Source organism: Ranitomeya imitator, chromosome 1 (genome assembly GCF_032444005.1).
Source record: "Ranitomeya imitator isolate aRanImi1 chromosome 1, aRanImi1.pri, whole genome shotgun sequence".
NCBI lineage: Eukaryota > Metazoa > Chordata > Amphibia > Anura > Dendrobatidae > Ranitomeya > Ranitomeya imitator.
This window is the reverse complement of record NC_091282.1, coordinates 890419017-890439778: the sequence shown is the minus strand read 5'-3', so window position 1 is coordinate 890439778 and position 20762 is coordinate 890419017. Positions and strand designations below refer to the sequence as shown.

At 40.1% G+C, this 20762-nt stretch overlaps 1 protein-coding gene across 1 annotated transcript in view; it reads left to right on the top strand.

Annotated features, from left to right (window-relative positions):
• DNAH6 (dynein axonemal heavy chain 6) overlaps nucleotides 1–20762 on the top strand; it is a 621891-nt gene that overhangs the window by 40752 nt on the left and 560377 nt on the right. The window contains exons 4-8 of the mRNA XM_069743176.1: nucleotides 7807–8074; nucleotides 8650–8784; nucleotides 8869–8992; nucleotides 14420–14564; nucleotides 20076–20244. Coding sequence (XP_069599277.1) covers nucleotides 7807–8074; nucleotides 8650–8784; nucleotides 8869–8992; nucleotides 14420–14564; nucleotides 20076–20244 — 841 coding nt within the window. The remainder of the gene's footprint in view (nucleotides 1–7806; nucleotides 8075–8649; nucleotides 8785–8868; nucleotides 8993–14419; nucleotides 14565–20075; nucleotides 20245–20762) is intronic.

The following is a 20762-nucleotide window of genomic DNA, read 5'->3' as shown; positions in this document are numbered from 1 at the left end:
ATTTAAAGATCCACAATCAACTTCTGGAGTGAGTTTGCTGCACTGAAAGTAAGGGGGCCGAATAATATTGCACGCCCCACTTTTCAGTTTTTGATTTTCCACAAAAATTTTAAATAACCAATAAAAGTCGTTCAACTTCACAATTGTGTTCCACTTGTTGTTGATTCTTCACCAAAAATTTACATTTGGTATCTTTGAAGCATGATATGTGGGAAAAGGTTGAAAATTTCCAGGGAGCTTTATACTTTTGCAAGGCACTGTAGATAAAGTATCCTCTAGTTTGTAAGAATTTTTATAATATCATGACTGGACATCGTCTGCTTTGGTGATATGGGAGATCATGAAAGCCTATTTGATATGTCTGTTTGTTAGGGAGATAGCAGAGAGTAGCATGAAAATCAAAAAAGCAGATCAGGAAATGAAAAATGCTGAAATTCATTTGTAGAAAATCCTTCATCCTCTGCTCAGAATCGGTTAAAAGATGCCCAAACACTTGCTAACCAAACTCTCTTACAAAAAACAGAACGGAAAAAGGCCTTTCAAAAAGTGACCTTTTTTTGAGGAAGGGTAAAGAGTGGGTCATTTATTATCACTTGCTACATCTGCAAACTGGATCCCTCTCATGTCTATAGTCTGTATTCAGACAGGGGTGACTTGGTAAATTCTACAGTTGAGATTCTGGAAGTTTTATTCTTTCTCTATGAATCTTTATATTCCTCCCAAATTCAATCCACAGAAGAAGATATCTGGAAATTCCTGGATATGACCAAATTGCCCTCATTGACTGTAGATGATAAATATTCACTAGATAGACCTTTACTATTGGAGGAATTAGAGAGAGTCTTGTCAGATATGTCAGGGGACAAGGCTCCTAGGGTGGATGGGATTTCAGCTGAAGTCTATAAACATTATAGTGATACATTGCTCTCTAACTTACTAAAGGTATTCAATCAGTCCTTATCAGAGGGTTCCTTCTCGCCCTTTATGCAAGAGGTGATAATTACTGTACTTCCTAAAAAGGGCGAAGACCGTCAATTTTGTGAGTCTTATAGGCCCATTTCATTGTTAACAGTAGACATTAAAATACTAGCTAAAGTTCTATCCAATAGACTCTCCGGAGTTTTATTTTAAAACCCGGACCAAATAGGCTCCATGGCTAATAAATCAACTGCAATTAACCTCCCTTGCCTATTCCTAAATATGCAATTACCAGCTGACAATTTGGGGCAAAGGGCAGTGCTATCTTTGGACGCTGCCAAAGCATTCAACAGTTTAGAATGGAGGTTCCTATGGGCGGTATTACAAAAAAATGGGGTTTGGGCCTGTTTTTATATCCTGGGTATAGTTGTTGTTCTTCTACAGCTAAAATTAATGCAAATGGTGCATTGTCCTAGAGTTTTAAATTGCACAAAGTGTCACGGGTGTATCAGATGCAACAGACAGTCGCTCTACATCTGGCTGCGTAAGGTCTCTTAATGTAACGCACAGTTTGGAAAGGCTAAGTGCAACATGAAAGGATGAGGGGAAGGAAACACAAACACTAGGGAATGGGGGGGATGGAGACCCCTAGGCAGATCTTATAACACCCTGCCTACCCTACTATCCCTTAATTGGTTCCACACCTCTTATCCTGAGAAACCTGGTCCTGAGTATCTGAAGGCCACTCGTAGTGGGAGGGATACTGTCACGGGTGTGTCAGATGCAACAGACAGTCGCTCTACATCTGGCCCTTGCAGATTATTAAAAAAATAATTTACTCCCCTTAATGGAAAAAATCAAAATAATAAAATGGCAACATGTTGCAAATTGCAACTCTAGGTGGTAACATAGTAACATAGTAACATAGTTAGTAAGGCCGAAAAAAGACATTTGTCCATCCAGTTCAGCCTATATTCCATCATAATAAATCCCCAGATCTACGTCCTTCTACAGAACCTAATAATTGTATGATACAATATTGTTCTGCTCCAGGAAGACATCCAGGCCTCTCTTGAACCCCTCGACTGAGTTCGCCATCACCACCTCCTCAGGCAAGCAATTCCAGATTCTCACTGCCCTAACAGTAAAGAATCCTCTTCTATGTTGGTGGAAAAACCTTCTCTCCTCCAGACGCAAAGAATGCCCCCTTGTGCCCGTCACCTTCCTTGGTATAAACAGATCCTCAGCGAGATATTTGTATTGTCCCCTTATATACTTATACATGGTTATTAGATCGCCCCTCAGTCGTCTTTTTTCTAGACTAAATAATCCTAATTTCGCTAATCTATCTGGGTATTGTAGTTCTCCCATCCCCTTTATTAATTTTGTTGCCCTCCTTTGTACTCTCTCTAGTTCCATTATATCCTTCCTGAGCACCGGTGCCCAAAACTGGACACAGTACTCCATGTGCGGTCTAACTAGGGATTTGTACAGAGGCAGTATAATGCTCTCATCATGTGCATCCAGACCTCTTTTAATGCACCCCATGATCCTGTTTGCCTTGGCAGCTGCTGCCTGGCACTGGCTGCTCCAGGTAAGTTTATCATTAACTAGGATCCCCAAGTCCTTCTCCCTGTCAGATTTACCCAGTGGTTTCCCATTCAGTGTGTAATGGTGATATTGATTCCTTCTTCCCATGTGTATAACCTTACATTTATCATTGTTAAACCTCATCTGCCACCTTTCAGCCCAAGTTTCCAACTTATCCAGATCCATCTGTAGCAGAATACTATCTTCTCTTGTATTAACTGCTTTACATAGTTTTGTATCATCTGCAAATATCGATATTTTACTGTGTAAACCTTCTACCAGATCATTAATGAATATGTTGAAGAGAACAGGTCCCAATACTGACCCATTTACACACATTTTCCCCCAGACCAAGCATTCTCATTTTGTGTACCAACCTCTTGTGCGGCACGGTATCAAACGCTTTGGAAAAATCGAGATATACCACGTCCAATGACTCACTGTGGTCCAGCCTATAGCTTACCTCTTCATAAAAACTGATTAGATTGGTTTGACAGGAGCGATTTCTCATAAACCCATGCTGATATGGAGTTAAACAGTTATTCTCATTGAGATAATCCAGAATAACATCCCTCAGAAACCCTTCAAATATTTTACCAACAATAGAGGTTAGACTTACTGGCCTATAATTTCCAGGTTCACTTTTAGAGCCCTTTTTGAATATTGGCACCACATTTGCTATGCGCCAGTCCTGCGGAACAGATCCTGTCGCTATAGAGTCCCTAAAAATAAGAAATAATGGTTTATCTATTACATTACTTAGTTCCCTTAGTACTCGTGGGTGTATGCCATCCGGACCCGGAGATTTATCTATTTTAATCTTATTTAGCCGATTTCGCACCTCTTCTTGGGTTAGATTGGTGACCCTTAATATAGGGTTTTCATTGTTTCTTGGGATTTCACCTAGCATTTCTTTTTCCACCGTGAATACCGTGGAGAAGAAGGTGGTAGGAAGATTTAATCTTACTAAAATGGTACTGGTGCCTCATATTTTAGATATACTTTACAATGCTCCTGTCTGGTTACCCCTGAGTCGTTTCCACAAATTAAATGTACTTTTTTTGAGACTAGATTAGGCATAAGGGTCACTCCAGAATTAGGTTACAGACTCTCTAGAGACCCAAGGATGAAGGAGGCCTGGCATTACCTAATCCGTGGTTATATTTTTTAGCGGCTCAGTGTCAACCCCTAAGGGGATGGAAAGAAATATCACCAAAAGACTCTATAGGCAACATTATCCAAAATGTAGTTGGTGGGGGTTCATTGGTGAGTAGGCCGGGAAATTGAATAACCTACCGAAATTCCCTAAATTGGGTCTTATCAGTAAAGTTTGGTCTAAGGTTAAACAAATTAGAGAAGTAAAATTCTTCACAATTTATTCACCCATATAGAATAATGAATGTCTTCCAGAGTTTGCTAAGCTATCTGAATTTGGAAATTGTATGTCTATTGGACTTTTATACTTATACTTTTTCCATACTTTATACTTTTATACTCTGTTTATATCAGATAAACAGTAATGGTGCACTTAAAACATTTGAATGCCTGCAGGAGGAATTAAATCTTCCTGAAAGTACCATAGTTTAGTTCAATACTTCAAACTTCAAGCCATTGAAAACCTAAAAGTCATTATCTCAGTAAATAAGAATAATTAACAAAAAACACATGAAAATGCTTCCTAAGTGTTTAAAAAGGTCCATCAGTCTGTTTCAGTATGCTCCACAATCATGGGGAAGACTGCTGACTTGACAGATGTCCAGAAGGCAGTCATTGACACACTCCACAAGGAGGGTAAGCCACAACAGGTCATTGCTAAAGAAGCTGGTTGCTCACAGAGTGCTGTATCCAAACATATTAATGGAAAGTTAAGTGGAAGGAAAAAGTGTGGTAGAAAAAGGTGCACAAGCAACAGGGATAACCGCAGCCTTGAAAGGATTGTTAATAAAAGGCTATTCAAAAATTTGGGGGAGATTCACAAGGAGTGGACTGTTGCTGGAGTCATTGCTTCAAGAACCACCACACAGACGTATGCAGGACATGGGCTGCATGTGTCACATTCCTTATGTGAAGCCACTCATGACCAATAGACAACGCCAGAAGTGTCTTACCTGGGCCAAGGAGAAAAAGAACTGGTCTGTTGCTCAGTGGTCCAAAGTGTTGTTTTCAGATGAAAGTAAATTTTGCATTTAATTTGGAAATCAAAGTTTCACAGGAAGAGTGGAGAAGCCTACAATCCAAGCTGCTTGAGGTCCAGTGTGAAGGTTTCACAATCATTGATGGTTTCAGGAACAATGCCATCAGCTGGTGTAGGTCCACTGTGTTTTATCAAGACCAAAGTCATCACAGCCATCTACCAGGAAATGTTAGAACACTTCATGCTTCCCTCTGCCAACCAGCTATTTGGAGATGTAAATTTCATTCTCCAGCAGGAATTGGCACCTGTCCACACTGCCAAAAGTACCAATACCTGGTTTAAAAACAACAGTATCACTGTGCTGGTTAGGCCAACAAACTCGCTTGACCATATCTCCATAGAGAATCTGTAAGTTATTGTCAAGATGAAGATGAGAGACACCAGACCCAACAATGCAGATGAGCAGAAGGCTGCTATCAAAGCAACCTGGTCTTCCATAACACCTCAGCAGTGCCACAGGCTGATCGCCTCCATGCCACAAGCCTCATTGATGCAGTAATTGATGCAAAAGGAGCCCCGACCAAGTATTGAGTGCATTTACTGAACATACATTTCAGTAGGCCAACATTCCGGATTTTAAAATAATTTTTCAAGCTGGTGTTATAAAGTATTCTAATTTACTGAGATAATGACTTTTGGGTTGTCATTGTCTGTAAGCCATAATCATCAACATTAACAAAATTAAACACTTGAAATAGATCACTCTGTAATGACTCTATATAATATATGAGTTTCACTTTTTGTATTGAAGAACTGAAATAAATTAACTTTTGGATGATATTCTAATTTTGTGAGAAGCACCTTTAATTGCTAAAAATTGGATATTCGAAAAACCTCCATCCTGCAGAGAATATATCAAATATGTGGAATCTCTTATTCTGGTTGAAAAAGTGGTCTACTCCAAAAGGAATAGGAATTTATATTTCAACAAACTTTGGTCTCCTTGGGTGGTTCAAAATTATTAATCATTGTTCCTTAATAACTGTTCCAAAGAGCCTTAATAGATGTTCTTTATATATGTGCTGTGCGCTGGCAGCCGGTCCAGACAATGTGTGATAAGACATGTTGTATATGTTTTGGACTTTATATTTACATACAGTTAGGGCCAGAAATATTTGGACAGTGACACAAGTTTTGTTATTTTAGCTGTTTACAAAAACATGTTCAGAAATACAATTATATATATAATATGGGCTGAAAGTGCACACTCCCAGCTGCAATATGATAGTTTCCACATCCAAATCGGAGAAAGGGTTTAGGAATCATAGCTCTGTAATGCATAGCGTCCTCTTTTTCAAGGGACCAAAAGTAATTGGACAATGGACTCTAAGGGCTGCAATTAACTCTGAAGGCGTCTCCCTCGTTAACCTGTAATCAATGAAGTAGTTAAAAGGTCAGGGGTGGATTCCAGGTGTGTGGTTTTGCATTTGGAAGCTGTTGCTGTGAGCAGACAACATGCGGTCAAAGGAACTCTCAATTGAGGTGAAGCAGAACATCCTGAGGCTGAAAAAAAAGAAAAAATCCATCAGAGAGATAGCAGACATGCTTGGAGTAGCAAAATCAACAGTTGGGTACATTCTGAGAAAAAAGGAATTGACTGGTGAGCTTGGGAACTCAAAAAGGCCTGGGCGTCCACGGATGACAACAGTGGTGGATGATCGCCGCATACTTAATTTGGTGAAGAAGAACCCGTTCACAACATCAACTGAAGTCCAGAACACTCTCAGTGAAGTAGGTGTATCTGTCTCTAAGTCAACAGTAAAGAGAAGACTCCATGACAGTAAATACAAAGGGTTCACATCTAGATGTAAACCATTCATCAATACCAAAAATAGACAGGCCAGAGTTAAATTTTCAGAAAAACACCTCAAGAAGCCAGCTCAGTTCTGGAAAAGTATTCTATGGACAGATGAGACAAAGATCAACCTGTACCAGAATGATGGGAAGAAAAAAGTTTGGAGAAGAAAGGGAACGGCACATGATCCAAGGCACACCACATCCTCTGTAAAACATGGTGGAGGCAACGTGATGGCATGGGCATGCATGGCTTTCAATGGCACTGGGTCACTTGTGTTTATTGATGACATAAGAGCAGACAAGAGTAGCCGGATGAATTTTGAAGTGTACCGGGATATACTTTCAGCCCAGATTCAGCCAAATGCTGCAAAGTTGATTGGACGGCGCTTCATAGTACAGATGGACAATGACCCCAAGCATACATCCAAAGCTACCCAGGAGTTCATGAGTGCCAAAAATTGGAACATTCTGCAATGGCCAAGTCAATCTCCAGATCTAAACCCAATTGAGCATGCATTTCACTTGCTCAAATCCAGACTTAAGACGGAAAGACCCACAAACAAGCAAGACCTGAAGGCTGCGGCTGTAAAGGCCTGGCAAAGCATTAAGAAGGAGGAAACCCAGCGTTTGGTGATGTCCATGGGTTCCAGACTTAAGGCAGTGATTGCCTCCAAAGGATTTGCAACAAAATATTGAAAATAAAAATATTTTGTTTGGGTTATGTTTATTTGTCCAATTACTTTTGACCTCCTAAAATGTGGAGTGTTTGTAAAGAAATGTGTACAATTCCTACATTTTCTATCAGATATTTTTGTTCAACCCTTCAAATTAAACGTTACAATCTGCACTTGAATTCTGTTGTAGAGGTTTCATTTCAAATCCAATGTGGTGGCATGCAGAGCCCAACTCGCGAAAATTGTGTCACTGTCCAAATATTTCTGGCCCTAACTGTATGTACTGTAATATGGGTTTAGCTAAGTTAAGACTTGCGTTAGATAAGGAGGGGGTGGGTAGGTAGTCTGGTGGGGGAGGGGTGTGATGGAGTTAAAATGTTTCAATTTGGATATTCTGTCATACATTGTAAAATGTTTTAAATTATGGTAATAAAAAATTACCTGATTTAAAAAAAAAAGATCTGAATGCTTCAGGCCAATGAAAAATCTATTGAAAAATGTGATCAATACAATAATTAAAATAGTTTTCCCCTACAATATAAAGTTGTCTTTTACTAGTACAAAATTTATGAAATGTAATGATAATAATGTTATTTTTTTTTACAAATTTAACTTTACTTCTTCTTTACATAGAATTGTAAGCCATGAAAACATCAACAAACATGACTACTACACCATAAGTGACAGAGGAGTCACCCACATGTGTGATGGAGATGTATTATTCTTGGAGCTGGAGCGCTGGAAACAGGAATATATTTACCATAAGTCAATGAAACAGATTCCTACATTTGCTCTGTTCAGAAAATGGAAAGCTTTTAGTGTATGGAGAAAAAATGTTCGTGCCAAGAAAATCAATAAATGTCGCAAAGCCCTGCAGGAGAATTTGTTCATTGTTAATTCAGTAAGTATCCCAGACTGGCTAATTATTAAGTCTAGCACATACGGTATATGCACTATTTTTGTGGATTTCAAGGGGATCTGTCACCAGATTTTTGCCACCATATCTGAGAGCAGCATAATAGGGACAGGGACCTTGATTCTGGCGATGTGTCACTTGCTGGGCTGCTTCCTGTAGTTTTGACAAAATATCTATTTTATCAGCAAAGAGATTATCACTAGAGAACTAATAAATGTGTAGTCCTCCATAGTCATCAGCTCTGTAGACCCTGCCCTCACTTTATTAGCTTTCTGCCTATGCACAGTGTAAAAAGAAAGCTGAGGTTATATGAAAATTCAGAGAACTAGTAAAGCTTCAGAAAAAAAAGCAATACTTGTTTTGAAATAACAGCAAACAGGTCTGTAAAAGTGATACATCACTGGAATCAGGGACTCTGCCCCTACGTTATGCTGCTTTCAAATGGAATAGCAAAAACCTGGTGACAGATTCCCTTTAATATAGAATTGTTATATAATTATTTTTATATATATGTATAGTGAAACAAGACTTTGCTTAATCGTTAACTTTTCTTCCTGCAGTATTTGCGCCCTGCTCTCCTCAATATTCAAGAAATGTGTTACCGAATCAGTGACATGGGTCTGTGTCGCGTTGAGAAGGGGTACACATATGCTTTAAAAGAGTTCACAGACATTCAATTTAAGCAACTAGAAGAGGTATGTCTTAATTTCTTTGGAATCAATGGAAAATATGACTGCGTTTTAAGTTCCTACTAAGTGGTGTAATTGTGCAATTCTTAGGTGGCCAACCATCTATCGGAATTCCGCGACCTAGCCAAAGAAGTTGTCAGGAGCGCTAGTAGAACTGCTTTGTTGGAAGCTGGCTTTACACCGGACGACTACATGAATGATTCTGACAACTCAGGTGACTTGACATTAGCTACGTAAAATACTCTTCTGTATTCCTGAATAGGAGGTATGGAGACATTCCGACTCCTTGGTGTACTCACTTGGCTGTTTCTTTATCTGCAATGGAGAGTATGCTCTATCTCCTTTACGTAGTTGTGGATGGTGACGGATCTTTTGAGCTGCTTCTGTGCCATGGTTATGGTGAAAAAATCCCATAGTGAAGTGAGATGTCAACCCTCAATCCCTTAGAGTGAATTTGTGATGACTCAATCATTATTGTCCTGGTGTGAATATCATAAAGATGTTATCTGGTTTAGATAACACGTTTTTATATAAAGTATTAGGGTCAAATTGATTTTTTGTATTTTTTTGAACAACTTAAGAAAAAGATCATGGACAGCTAACATTTTGTAAAACTATGACCATTAAGATTTAAGTGATGTTTGTCTACAACCTATAATTCACTGTGAACTGTAAAAAGATGATGATTAGAGTCATAATAATCTGCACGAATTTCTCCAACTTCAAAAAAATCACAGACATATCAATTTTTTTTTTATGGACAAGAAAAAAGTGCCATTTTTATACAAACTATGTAGTATTTTCTGTATGATTGGCATCCCAGAATAGAGGTGTCCTTCTCTTGGAAGCTTCATCAATTAGCCAGAATATGACTACAAAAGTGTCTCTTGCTCTGGAGGACCAAGCACATCTATCATCATATGCACATCCATTAACATGTAATAAGAACTGCATGATGCTTCATTTTCTTCTGGCATTGTAAAGGAATTGGACTTCTGTTGACGGGATTCCTCAAAAATGATAGGTGTGCGCTACATTCTCACCTAGTTCACTCCCTATGATTAGTTGAATGGTTTATTTTGAAGATACCTTTTAAATAGTAACTAAACTTTCCCTTTTTAACCCCTTCATGACCCAGCCTATTTTGACCTTAAAGACCTTGCCGTTTTTTGCAATTCTGACCAGTGTCCCTTTATGAGGTAATAACTCAGGAACGCTTCAACGGATCCTAGCAGTTCTGAAAATGTTTTTTCGTGACATATTGGGCTTCATGATAGTGGTAAATTTAGGTCAATAATTTTTGCATTTTTCGTGAAAAAATGGAAATTTGGCTAAAATTTTGAAAATTTAGCAATTTTCAAATTTTGAATTTTTATTCCGTTAAACAAGAGAGTTATGTGACACAAAATAGTTAAAAAAAATAACATTAACCACATGTCTACTTTACATCAGCATGATTGTGGAAACAAAATTTTTTTTTTGCTAGGAAGTTATAAGGGTTAAAATTTGACCAGCGATTTCTCATTTTTACAACGAAATTTACAAAACCATATTTTTTAGGGACCACGTCACATTTGAAGTCAGTTTGAGGGGTCTATATGGATGAAAATACCCAAAAGTGACACCATTCTAAAAACTGCACCCCTCAAGGTGCTCAAAACCACATTCTAGAAGTTTATTAACCCTTCAGGTGCCTGACAGCAGCAGAAGCAACATGGAAGGAAAAAATGGACATTTAACTTTTTAGTCACAAAAATGATCTTTTAGCAACAATTTTTTTATTTTCTCAAGGGTAAAAGGAGAAACTGGACCCCAAAAGTTATTGTACAATTTATTCTGAGTACGCTGATACCCCATATGTGGGGAAAACCACTGTTTGGGTGCACGACAGGGCTTGGAAGGGAAGGAGAGACATTTGACTTTTTCAATGAAAAATTGGCTCCAATCTTTAGTGGACACCATGTTGTGTTTGGAGAGCCCCTGTGTGCCTAAACATTGGAGCTCCCCCACAAGTTACCCCATTTTGGAAACTAGACCCCCAAGGAGCTTATCTACATGCATAGTGAGCACTTTGAACGCCCAGGTGCTTCACAAATTGATCCGTAAAAATGAAAAAGTTCTTTTTTTTCTTCACAAAAAATTTCTTTTAGCCTCAATTTGTTCATTTCCACATGGGCAACAGGATAAAATGGATTGTAAAATTTATTGGGCAATTTCTTGTGAGTACACCGATACCTCACATGTGGGGGTAAACCACTGTTTGGGCACACGGCAGGGCTTGGAAGGGAAGGAGCGCCATTTGACTTTTTGAATGAAAAATTAGCTCCAATTGTTAGCGGACATCATGTCGCGTTTGGAGAGCCCCTGTGTACCTAAACATTGGAGCTCCCCAATATGTGACTCCATTTTGGAAACTAGACCTCCGATGGAACTAATCTAGATGTGTGGTGACCACTTTAAACCCCCAAGTGCTTCACAGAAGTTTATAACGCAGAGACGTGAAAATAAAAAAATCATTTTTCTTTCCTCAAAAATTATTTTTTAGCAAGCAATTTTTTATTTTCACAAAAGTAACAAGAGAAATTGGACCCCAAAAGTTATTGTCCAGTTTGTCCTGAGTACGCTGATACCCCATATGTGGGGGGGAACCACTGTTTGGGCGCACGTCGGGGCTCGGAAGGGAAGTAGTGACGTTTTGGAATGCAGACTTTCATGGAATGGTCTGTGGGCATCATGTTACATTTGCAGAGCCTGTGATGTGCCTAAACAGTAGAAACCCCCCACAAGTGACCCCATTTTGGAAACTAGACCCTTCAAGGAACTTATCTAGATGTGTGGTGAGCACTTTGAATCCCCAAGTGCTTCACAGAAGTTTATAACGCAGAGCCATGAAAATAAAAAATAATTTTTCTTTCCTCAAGCAATTTTTTATTTTCGCAAGTAAAAACCCCCCATAAGTGACCCCATTTTGGAAACTAGACCTCCCATGGAACTAATCTAGATGTGTGGTGACCACTTTAAGCCCCCAAGTGCTTCACAGGAGTTTATAACGCAGAGCCGTGAAAATAAAAAAATCATTTTTCTTTCCTCAAAAATTATTTTTTAGCAAGCAATTTTTTATTTTTACAAGAGTAACAGGAGAAATTGGACCTCAATAGTTGTTGCCAAGTTTGTCCTGAGTATGCTAGTATCCCATATGTGGGGGTAAACCACTGTTTGGGCGCACGTCGGGGCTCAGAAGGGAGGGAGAACCATTTGACTTTTTGAACGCAAGATTGGCTGGAATCAATGGTGGCGTCATGTTGCGTTTGGAGACCCCTTATGTGCCTAAACAGTGGAAACCCCTCAATTCTAACTCCAACACTAACCCCAACACACCCCTAACCCTAATCCCAACCCTAACCCTAATCCCAACCCTAACCACAACCCTAACCCCAACACACCCCTAACCACAAGCCTAATCTTAACCCTATTTCCAACCCTGGCCCTAATTCCAACCCTAACTCTAATTCCAACCCTAACCCTAAGGCTATGTGCCCACGTTGCGGATTTGTGTGAGATTTTTCCGCACCATTTTTGAAAAATACGCAGGTAAAAGGCACTACGTTTTACCTGCGGATTTTCTGTGGATTTCCAGTATTTTTTGTGCGGATTTCACCTGTGGATTCCTATTATGGAACAGGTGGAAAACGCTGCGGAATCCGCACAAAATATTGACATGCTGCGGAAAATACAACGCAGCGTTTCCGCGCTGTATTTTCAGCACAATGGGCACTGCGGATTTGGTTTTCCATAGGTTTACATGGTACTGTTAACCTGATGGAAAACTGCTATGAATCCGCTGCGGATCCGCAGCCAAATCCACACCGTGTGCACATAGCCTAGTTCTAACACTAATCCTAGTTCTAACCCTAATTCTAGCCCTAACCCTAGCCCTAACCCAACCCTAACCCTAACCCTAGCCCTAACCCTAGTGGAAAAATAAAAGTAAATATATTTTCTTTATTTTATTATTGTCCCTACATATGGGGGTGATAAAGGGGGGGTTCATTTACTATTTTTTTAATTTTCATCACTGTGATTTTTTTATCACAGTGATCAAAATGTACCTGGAATGAATCTGCCGGCCGGCAGATTCGGCGGGCGCACTGCGCACTGCGCATGCGCCCGCCATTGTGGAAGATGGCGGCGCCCATGGACAAGACGGACGGACACCATGAGGCTCGGTAAGTATGAGGGGGTGGGATCGGACAGGAGGATGGAGGAGGGCGGAGCATACTATGAGACAGGACGGGGGACTGGGGAGGAGATCGGTGGCGGTGGCGGGAGCATATCAGGTTTTCCAGCCATGGCCGATGATATTGCAGCATCGGCCATGGCTGGATTGTAATATTTCACCACTTTTCATAGGTGAAATATTACAAATTGCTCTGATTTGCATGTTTCACTTTCAACAGCCAATCAGAGCGATCGTAGCCATGTGGGGGCAAAGCCACCCCCCCCCCCCCCCCGGGCTGAAGTACAACTCCCCCTGTCCCTGCAGATCGGGTGAAATTGGAGTTAACCCTTTCACCCCATCTGCAGGGACGCGATCCCTCCATGACGCCACATAGGCGTCACAGGTCGGATTGGCACCGACTTTCATGACGCCTATGTGGCGTCACAGGTCGGGAAGGGATTAATAATTTCTGTATTGAATGTTATGAAACTTTGGAAATTACTTTATTACTGAATTTGTCTTCATTCCTTTAAAAAAAAATTGCATATAAGTGTCTTCCAAAATACTGCTATCCTAGTGTATTTGCTTGCCTTTAGCTGAATTGATATCAGAATGTACTCCTTTGGAGTAATGATGATAACAGTGAAATTGTCAGTGCCTGTCTCCTTTCAATGTTGTGCCATCATCTGTACTCCAAATGAGCATAAGGGTTCAGTTCCTCTACAGTTCCCACTATTGGGAAAATTCTTCATTTTTTTACAATAATGAAGGCAAATTCCCTAAGTGATTTGCAAAGTTTTATAACTTTACAAGGTGGGCAAAATTATTCAATAAACAAATAAATAAATATTAGGTTCCTTTTTAATTCAAGTAATACAAGACACAGAACGTCCATAGCTGCCCCATACCTTTTTAAGAAAAGTCTCATAACACAAAAGAGACAAGACAGAATAGAAAATAACTCAGATTACGATACAATTTTGCTTTTCCTAGTTCAAAAAGCATTGTACAAGCTGTAAACAAGAATAATTAGACAACTCTTGTATTTCTCATAATGTATGGCAATACATGTTTTTACTAGTTGTTCTGTAATGGAAAAATCAAAAGAAAGTTACACAATAGACTCCTTAGGCCGGGGTCACACTTGGGGGTTCACTGCGAGAAACTCGCTCGAGTCTTTCGTATCAAGTCCCGGCACTGTCGCCGGCACTCAGGACCGGAGTATGTGGCTGCATGTATTTCTGTGCAGCCACATGCTCCAGTCCGAGTGCCGGTGGCAGTGCCGGGTATTGATGCGAGAGACTTGTGCGAGTTTCTCGCATCACACTCACAAGTGTGACCCTGGCCTTAGTCACATATACTGAATGTGGAGCCCCACTCTTTCCGCGAGTTATCATATTTTACTGTTTTCCTGTCTTGAAGGCATGATAAATACAATACCAGGACCTGAAGCTACAGATATTTTAACTCTCTCTCATTTTGATGGAGACCTTTTCGGAGAATCTTCTGAAAAAATGAGTTACACAGAGCAAGCAAATAAGAGAACACACTGCAGACGACTGACATGGTTAGTATATGCTTTATTAACGACTAAAACCATTGTTGTTGTTCGCACACTTTACACTTGTCCTCATCTGATTAAGGAAACTTGGAAGATGGAAATTATTATTTATTAATTACAAGGTGCTGTACATGTGAAAAGGGTTTACATACAAAATGTGAATATAGATTACAATGAACAAACTAACAATAACAGACTGGTAGAGAATTGAGAGGACCCTGCTCTTTTTATCTGTCAGTCTACGGGATAATGGGAAAGGCGTTAGTAGGTTGGAGGATTGCAACATCTCTGATGGTGGTGAGGTGTTAATTGGGTCATTGCAGGCTGTAAGCTTTCTTGAAGAGATGGGTTTTCAAGTTCCATCTTAAAGCTTTGATGTGGTTGACCCTGGATACTTGCTGGCGCTTTCTAGTGAGGTTGGGGTGCCAGGGTTGTCTATTGATTTATTGTACTCTGCCATGCACGAGTCAACAGCTGATGTGGATGTGGCATATATACACTATGCATCAGCACACTGTGATCAATCAATACATGAACTGCAATATTGCTGTAAGCATTTTTTATGTTTTCAGCAATAGTGGAGTTCATGTATTTATTAATCGCAGGGTGCTGACGCATAGCGGTAGAAGAGAGCCACAAGTGTGTGAATCTCTAAGTTTGTGGGGTTTCTACGGGGGCAGGTGAAGAGAAGAGGGATGACAAAGTAAGTAGATGGTGGTCAGATGGGGGGAGAGGTGAAGTTGAGAGTTTAGATAGGGAACAGAGGCAGGTGAATATATGATTTAATTTATGCCTGTCTGTGTGAGTGGATGTGGAGGATCATTGTATGAGACTAAAAGATGAAGCAAGTGACTGGAGTTTGGAGGGTGTCTACTGGTGGGTGTCAATAGGGATAAAGAAGTCACCCATGATGATGGTGTCAGCAGTGAGAAAATATAGAAGCCAGGTGGAGATGTAGTCATTAACGGTGGTGGTTGGGCCGAGGGGTTGGTATATGACAGCCAATCGAAGGTTGGAGGGAGAGTGAATATTAACAGAGTGCAATTTAGAAAACGGGAGGATTAGGGAGGGTAGAGGTCGAATTAGGTTGAAGGTGCTGTTATTAGAAAGGATAAGACCAACTTCTCCATTACACAGCGCAAGGCTGTGTTGGAACAGCACAAGTGTAGGCTGTGTTGGAACGTGATAGCCATGTTTCGGTAAGACCCAGGAAGGATAGGTTGCAAGACATAAATTTGTTCTTATAGTTTCTAGTACGTGGGCAGTGATAGGAAAGAGAAGAAGCAAAGAGTAGTGGTGGGCAGTGATAATAGTGAGGAGAAGCAAAGAGAGAGCAAACAATTGTGAGATGAAGAGTGCTCCACATGTTTTGTGATTTAGAAAGAGGGACATGAGATTTAGCAGCAGATCTGCAGATGAGGTCAAGTGGGGGTAAAAGTAAAGGAGAAATATATATTTGATTGGTGGGTTTTGGGGATAAGGAGCGTAAGCGGAGAAGGAGAGTAAGCATGGTGAAATGTAATTGTGGGAAAATGTAGAGGCAGGTGCAGTTATTAAACATTTGTTGCTCTTACCTTCTGGTCACTTCTGGTACATCTCTGGTATATTGCTAATGTGCACTTAAAAGCTACACTTGAAGGAGCTGCACACATTATATATACGGTATGTAAGTAAACACTGTGGGCTCAGGTAGGAATTGAAAAAAACATTATGGAAGCCATTAAATGGATTGTGTAGCCATTTAGTCTGCTCGAGTTATAAAATAAGAAGTCAATCCCTCTTATGTTGGACAGCTCTCTAGCCTACTTGCCAGTCTCTATTCTTCTTTACATCTGATTATGTGCCCTCGACACGCACGATCAATGCAGTTAATCGGTCACTAACTGGATAGCGGCTCTATGCTGTGTCAATATTTAGCTGTAGTTTTAACTTGCCCGTCTTAGGCTGTGTTCACATGTCCAATAATAAATCCATTAGAATGGATCCAGCAGCAATCTGTTGGCCAATTGAGGAAGCGATAGTGACGTAAAACACATGTTGGGGACGTGGTCGCAGTCTTGGCAGAATTCACAAACATAATGAGTAATTACTCTGTTTATTGATTATACTCTTTTTATATGTATAGCATGCAACATAAACTTAGTGATATTTCACAATGGACACTGCATCATTGCTCCTCTATTTGATTAACTTTCCATTACCATTTTGCATAGAGCAATAATTGAACATAAGAGTACCTATTGATGCTGATGTCTCTTGTGAATTGTTTTGGATAAAACTGTTGAGTTGTCTTGACACTATATGTCAACAAATGTAGACATTTTTGCAAATTTATTAAAAAAGAAAAACTGAAATATCACATGGTCATAAGTATTCAGACCCTTTGCTCAGGCACTCATATTTAAGTAACATGCTGTCCATTTCCTTGTGATCCTCCTTGAGATGGTTCTACTCCTTCATTGGAGTCCAGCTGTGTTTAATTAAACTGATAGGACTTGATTTGGAAGGGCACACACTTGTCTTTATAAGACATCACAGCTCACAGTGCATGTCAGACCCAATGAGAATCATGAGGTTAAAAGAACTGGGCAAGGACCTCAGAGAGAGAATTGTGGCAAGGCACAGATCTGGCCAAGGTTACAAAAAAATTTCTGCAGTACTCAAGGTTCCTAAGAGCACAGTGGCCTCCATAATCCTTAAATGGAAGAAGTTTAGGACCACTAGAAGTCTTCCTAGACCTGGCCGTCCAGCCAAACTGAGCAATCGTGGGAGAAGAGCCTTGATGAGAGATATAAAGAAGAATCCCAAGATCACTGTGGCTGAGCTCCAGAGATGCAGTAGGGAGATGGGAGAAAGTTCCACAAAGTCAACTATCACTGCAGCCCTCCACCAGTCATTCCTTTATGGCAGAGTGGCCCAACAGAAGACTCAACTCAGTGCAAGACATATGAAAGCCCGCATAGAGTTTGCTAAAAAACACATGAAGGACTCCCAGACTATGAGAAATAAGATTCTCTGGTCTGATGAGACGAAGATAGACCTTTTTGGTGATAATTCTAAGCGGTATGTGTGGATAAAATCAGGCACTGCTCCTCACCTGCTCAATACAATCCCAACAGTGAAACATGGTGGTGGCAGCTTCATGCTTTTGGGGTGTTTTCAGCTGCAGGGACAGGACGACTGGTTGCCATTGAAAGAAACATGAATGTGGCCAAGTACAGAGATATCCTGGATGAAAACCTCTTCCAGAGTGCTCTGGACCTTAGACTTAGCCGAAGGTTCACCTTCCAACAAGACAAGGACCTTAAGCACACAGCTAAAATAACAAAGGAGTGGCTTCAGAACAACTCTGTGACCATTCTTGTCTGGCCCAGCCAGAGCACTAAAACCAATTGAGCATCTCTGGAGAGACCTGAAAATGGCTGTCCACCAACGTTCACCATCCAATCTGATGGAACTGGAGAGCATCTGCAAGGAGGAATGGTGGAGGAAACCCAAATCCAGGTGTGAAAAACTTGTTGCATCATTCCCAAGAAGACTCATGGCTGTATTAGCTCATAAGGCTGCTTCTACTCACTACTGAGCAAAGGGTCTGAATACTTATGACCATGTGATATTTCAGCTTTTCTTTTTAATAAATTTGAAAAGATGGGGTGCAGAGTGTACATTAATGAGAAAAAAATGAACCTTTTTCCATTTACCACATGGCTGCAATGAAACAAAGAGTGAGAAATTTAACGCACTGTAAATTTAACATTGTTAATGTAATCTTTGTAATTTTTTGTAATGATAAAATACTTTCAATTGTAGTATATTTTGACTCTGGTACTCCTTGTTTTGCATATTATTATGAGTCGATAGCTACTGTACATGGGTACATTGATATTTTGGAACTGGTATTTTTGTTTACTCCTGTTGGAAAAATAGTTGTGTAGACACAACTTTTTTGTCTTTTTTTAAGAAACTGATTTCAGCTGTATCCATTTTTTTTTAACATTGAAGTCTATGGAAAACAGATTACCAGTTAGTTAGCCATCTGTTGTTCTCCCCATCTGAATCAGATCCAGTTTTTGCTTACCACATGTAGAAAAATAAATAATATATACTGTACTGCTGGATATATGAACTTTCAAGTAATCATCTATTTGAAACTGATCCAGAAAACAAAAAAGGATCCGTTTCCAATGGCAGAACAACGGAGAGCTAATTAACGAATCAATTTTCAATGTTAAAAAAATGGATCAAGCTGAAATCAGCTTTTTATAAACGGACAAAAAAGTTCAGTCTGCACAAAACCTTTTTTTTTTGTCATCCGATGCTGCTGGATTCGTTCTAACGGATGATTACTCAACATGTGAACATAGCCTTAATGAAGGGGCATGTAGTAGTACTCCACTTAATGATTTAGCTTTATCTTATCACTGGCGTGTGCCTCTATGCATGGTCTGGATTAACATTTCTTCCGGGACAGAGTGATTGTATTAGGCCGGGGTCACACTAGCGTATTGCATCCGATGCGAGAACATCGGATGCGATATGCTAATGACACTCGGCTCCTGCTCGCAGCAGAGCAGGAGCCGAGTGTCATGCGTCTGTGCTCTGATTCTCTCGCACAGGGAGGATCGGAGCACAGCTGCGGAGGAGGCGAAGAAATGAATTTCTCCATCTCCTCCATTGCTGGGGTCAGCTTATAGCGCACATCACTCAGATGATATCCGAGTGGTGTGTGCTGTCTCGCTCGCACCCATAGGCTTATATGGGTGCGAGTGAGCTGAGAGTTTTCCTCGATCCGAGACAATCGCAGCATGCTGCGATTGTCTCGGACTGAGGAAAACAGCCGACAAAAAGTAGGCTGGTGGGAGCGGCCCCATATAGTAACATTGGTCCGAGTGCAATGCGATTTTTTATCGCATTGCACTCGGCCGTATTACGGTCTAGTGTGACCCCGGCCTTAGTGATTGTTCTGTCCCCTTCATTTTTCATTGGGCCTGTAAACGAGCACCAAAAAACTTTGTAATATAGCTGATTAAAGCTCATAAAGAAAGCAATACATCTAAATTCATTGTTACTGAGTGTACCATAAGGCTTGAATTGTCGGCATCAGCCATCATTTTCCTCTGCTGAAGTGTAGGTATAATACCGTATATTGGGTGACGGTTGGTGAAAAAAATCTCTAGATGTTTGGCCTTTAGGCAGCTGATGAACACCAGAAGTAGAAGCACAGGAACATTTTGATAATGCTGTTTTCTGGGTAATTTGCATAGATGATAATGAGAAAAAAAAGAATAGAGTATATAAGTATTAGGATTATGATCCATGTTGTGTGACATTTAAGCCGATTTTGTTTTTATGTCCCTGGGTTTCTGGTTATACATAAAATTATTTAGCTTTTTACAAAAATATTTAGAATTGAGAGTCCTCAGTGGTTGAGTGGTAGCTTTTTACATAATGTTGTAATTTTTCAATCAGAATTTGTAATTCATTTACAAAATAATGACTACCTTTTTTCTTACAAAGCTTTATTCGACTGGCTGATTACTTGATAGTGAACACTATGCATGTCTTGGCTGTAAATTCAGTCTCCTACTTGCTGAAGTACCTGCTAGAAAAACTGAAAGGTACACCATCTCATGAGGTCATACAGACCTGGAACACTGAAGTTTCGAAGGAAGCTGCAGGTACAAAGGTAAAGCCATTTCAAATAAATTACATGAATAAAGTGTGCAAATTGCCTCTTCTGAGAAAAAGAGGACTTAAACTCTATAGTGCCACCTGTTGGAAGTAGCGATCCTACAAGTCACAATCAACCCTTTAACGAGTCGTGCAATATGACTTAGGATAAAAGCCAAATCAATATCTCAATTCGCAGACACGGTGTTTCGGGCTGTTGGCCCTCGTCAGTGCGAAGCATGAGAACTGATTTGGCTAGGTGAGAGGCTCTGGACTGGGGTCTATGGGGTATCGTTTCTCCTTATGGAGAGTGACATACCATCTCTGGCTTGTCAAGGTAAGGAGGCTTATTCGCCATGCAATGCTCCTCTGGGAAATATAATATGCAAATTGCCTCTTCTGAGAAAAAGAGGACTTAAACTCTATAGCACCACCTGTTGGAAGTAGTGATCCTACAAATGAATAAAGTGATATGAATCAAAGAGTAATAAGCAACTATGCACTGTAAAGATCAAATTAAAGGGGTTTATCTCA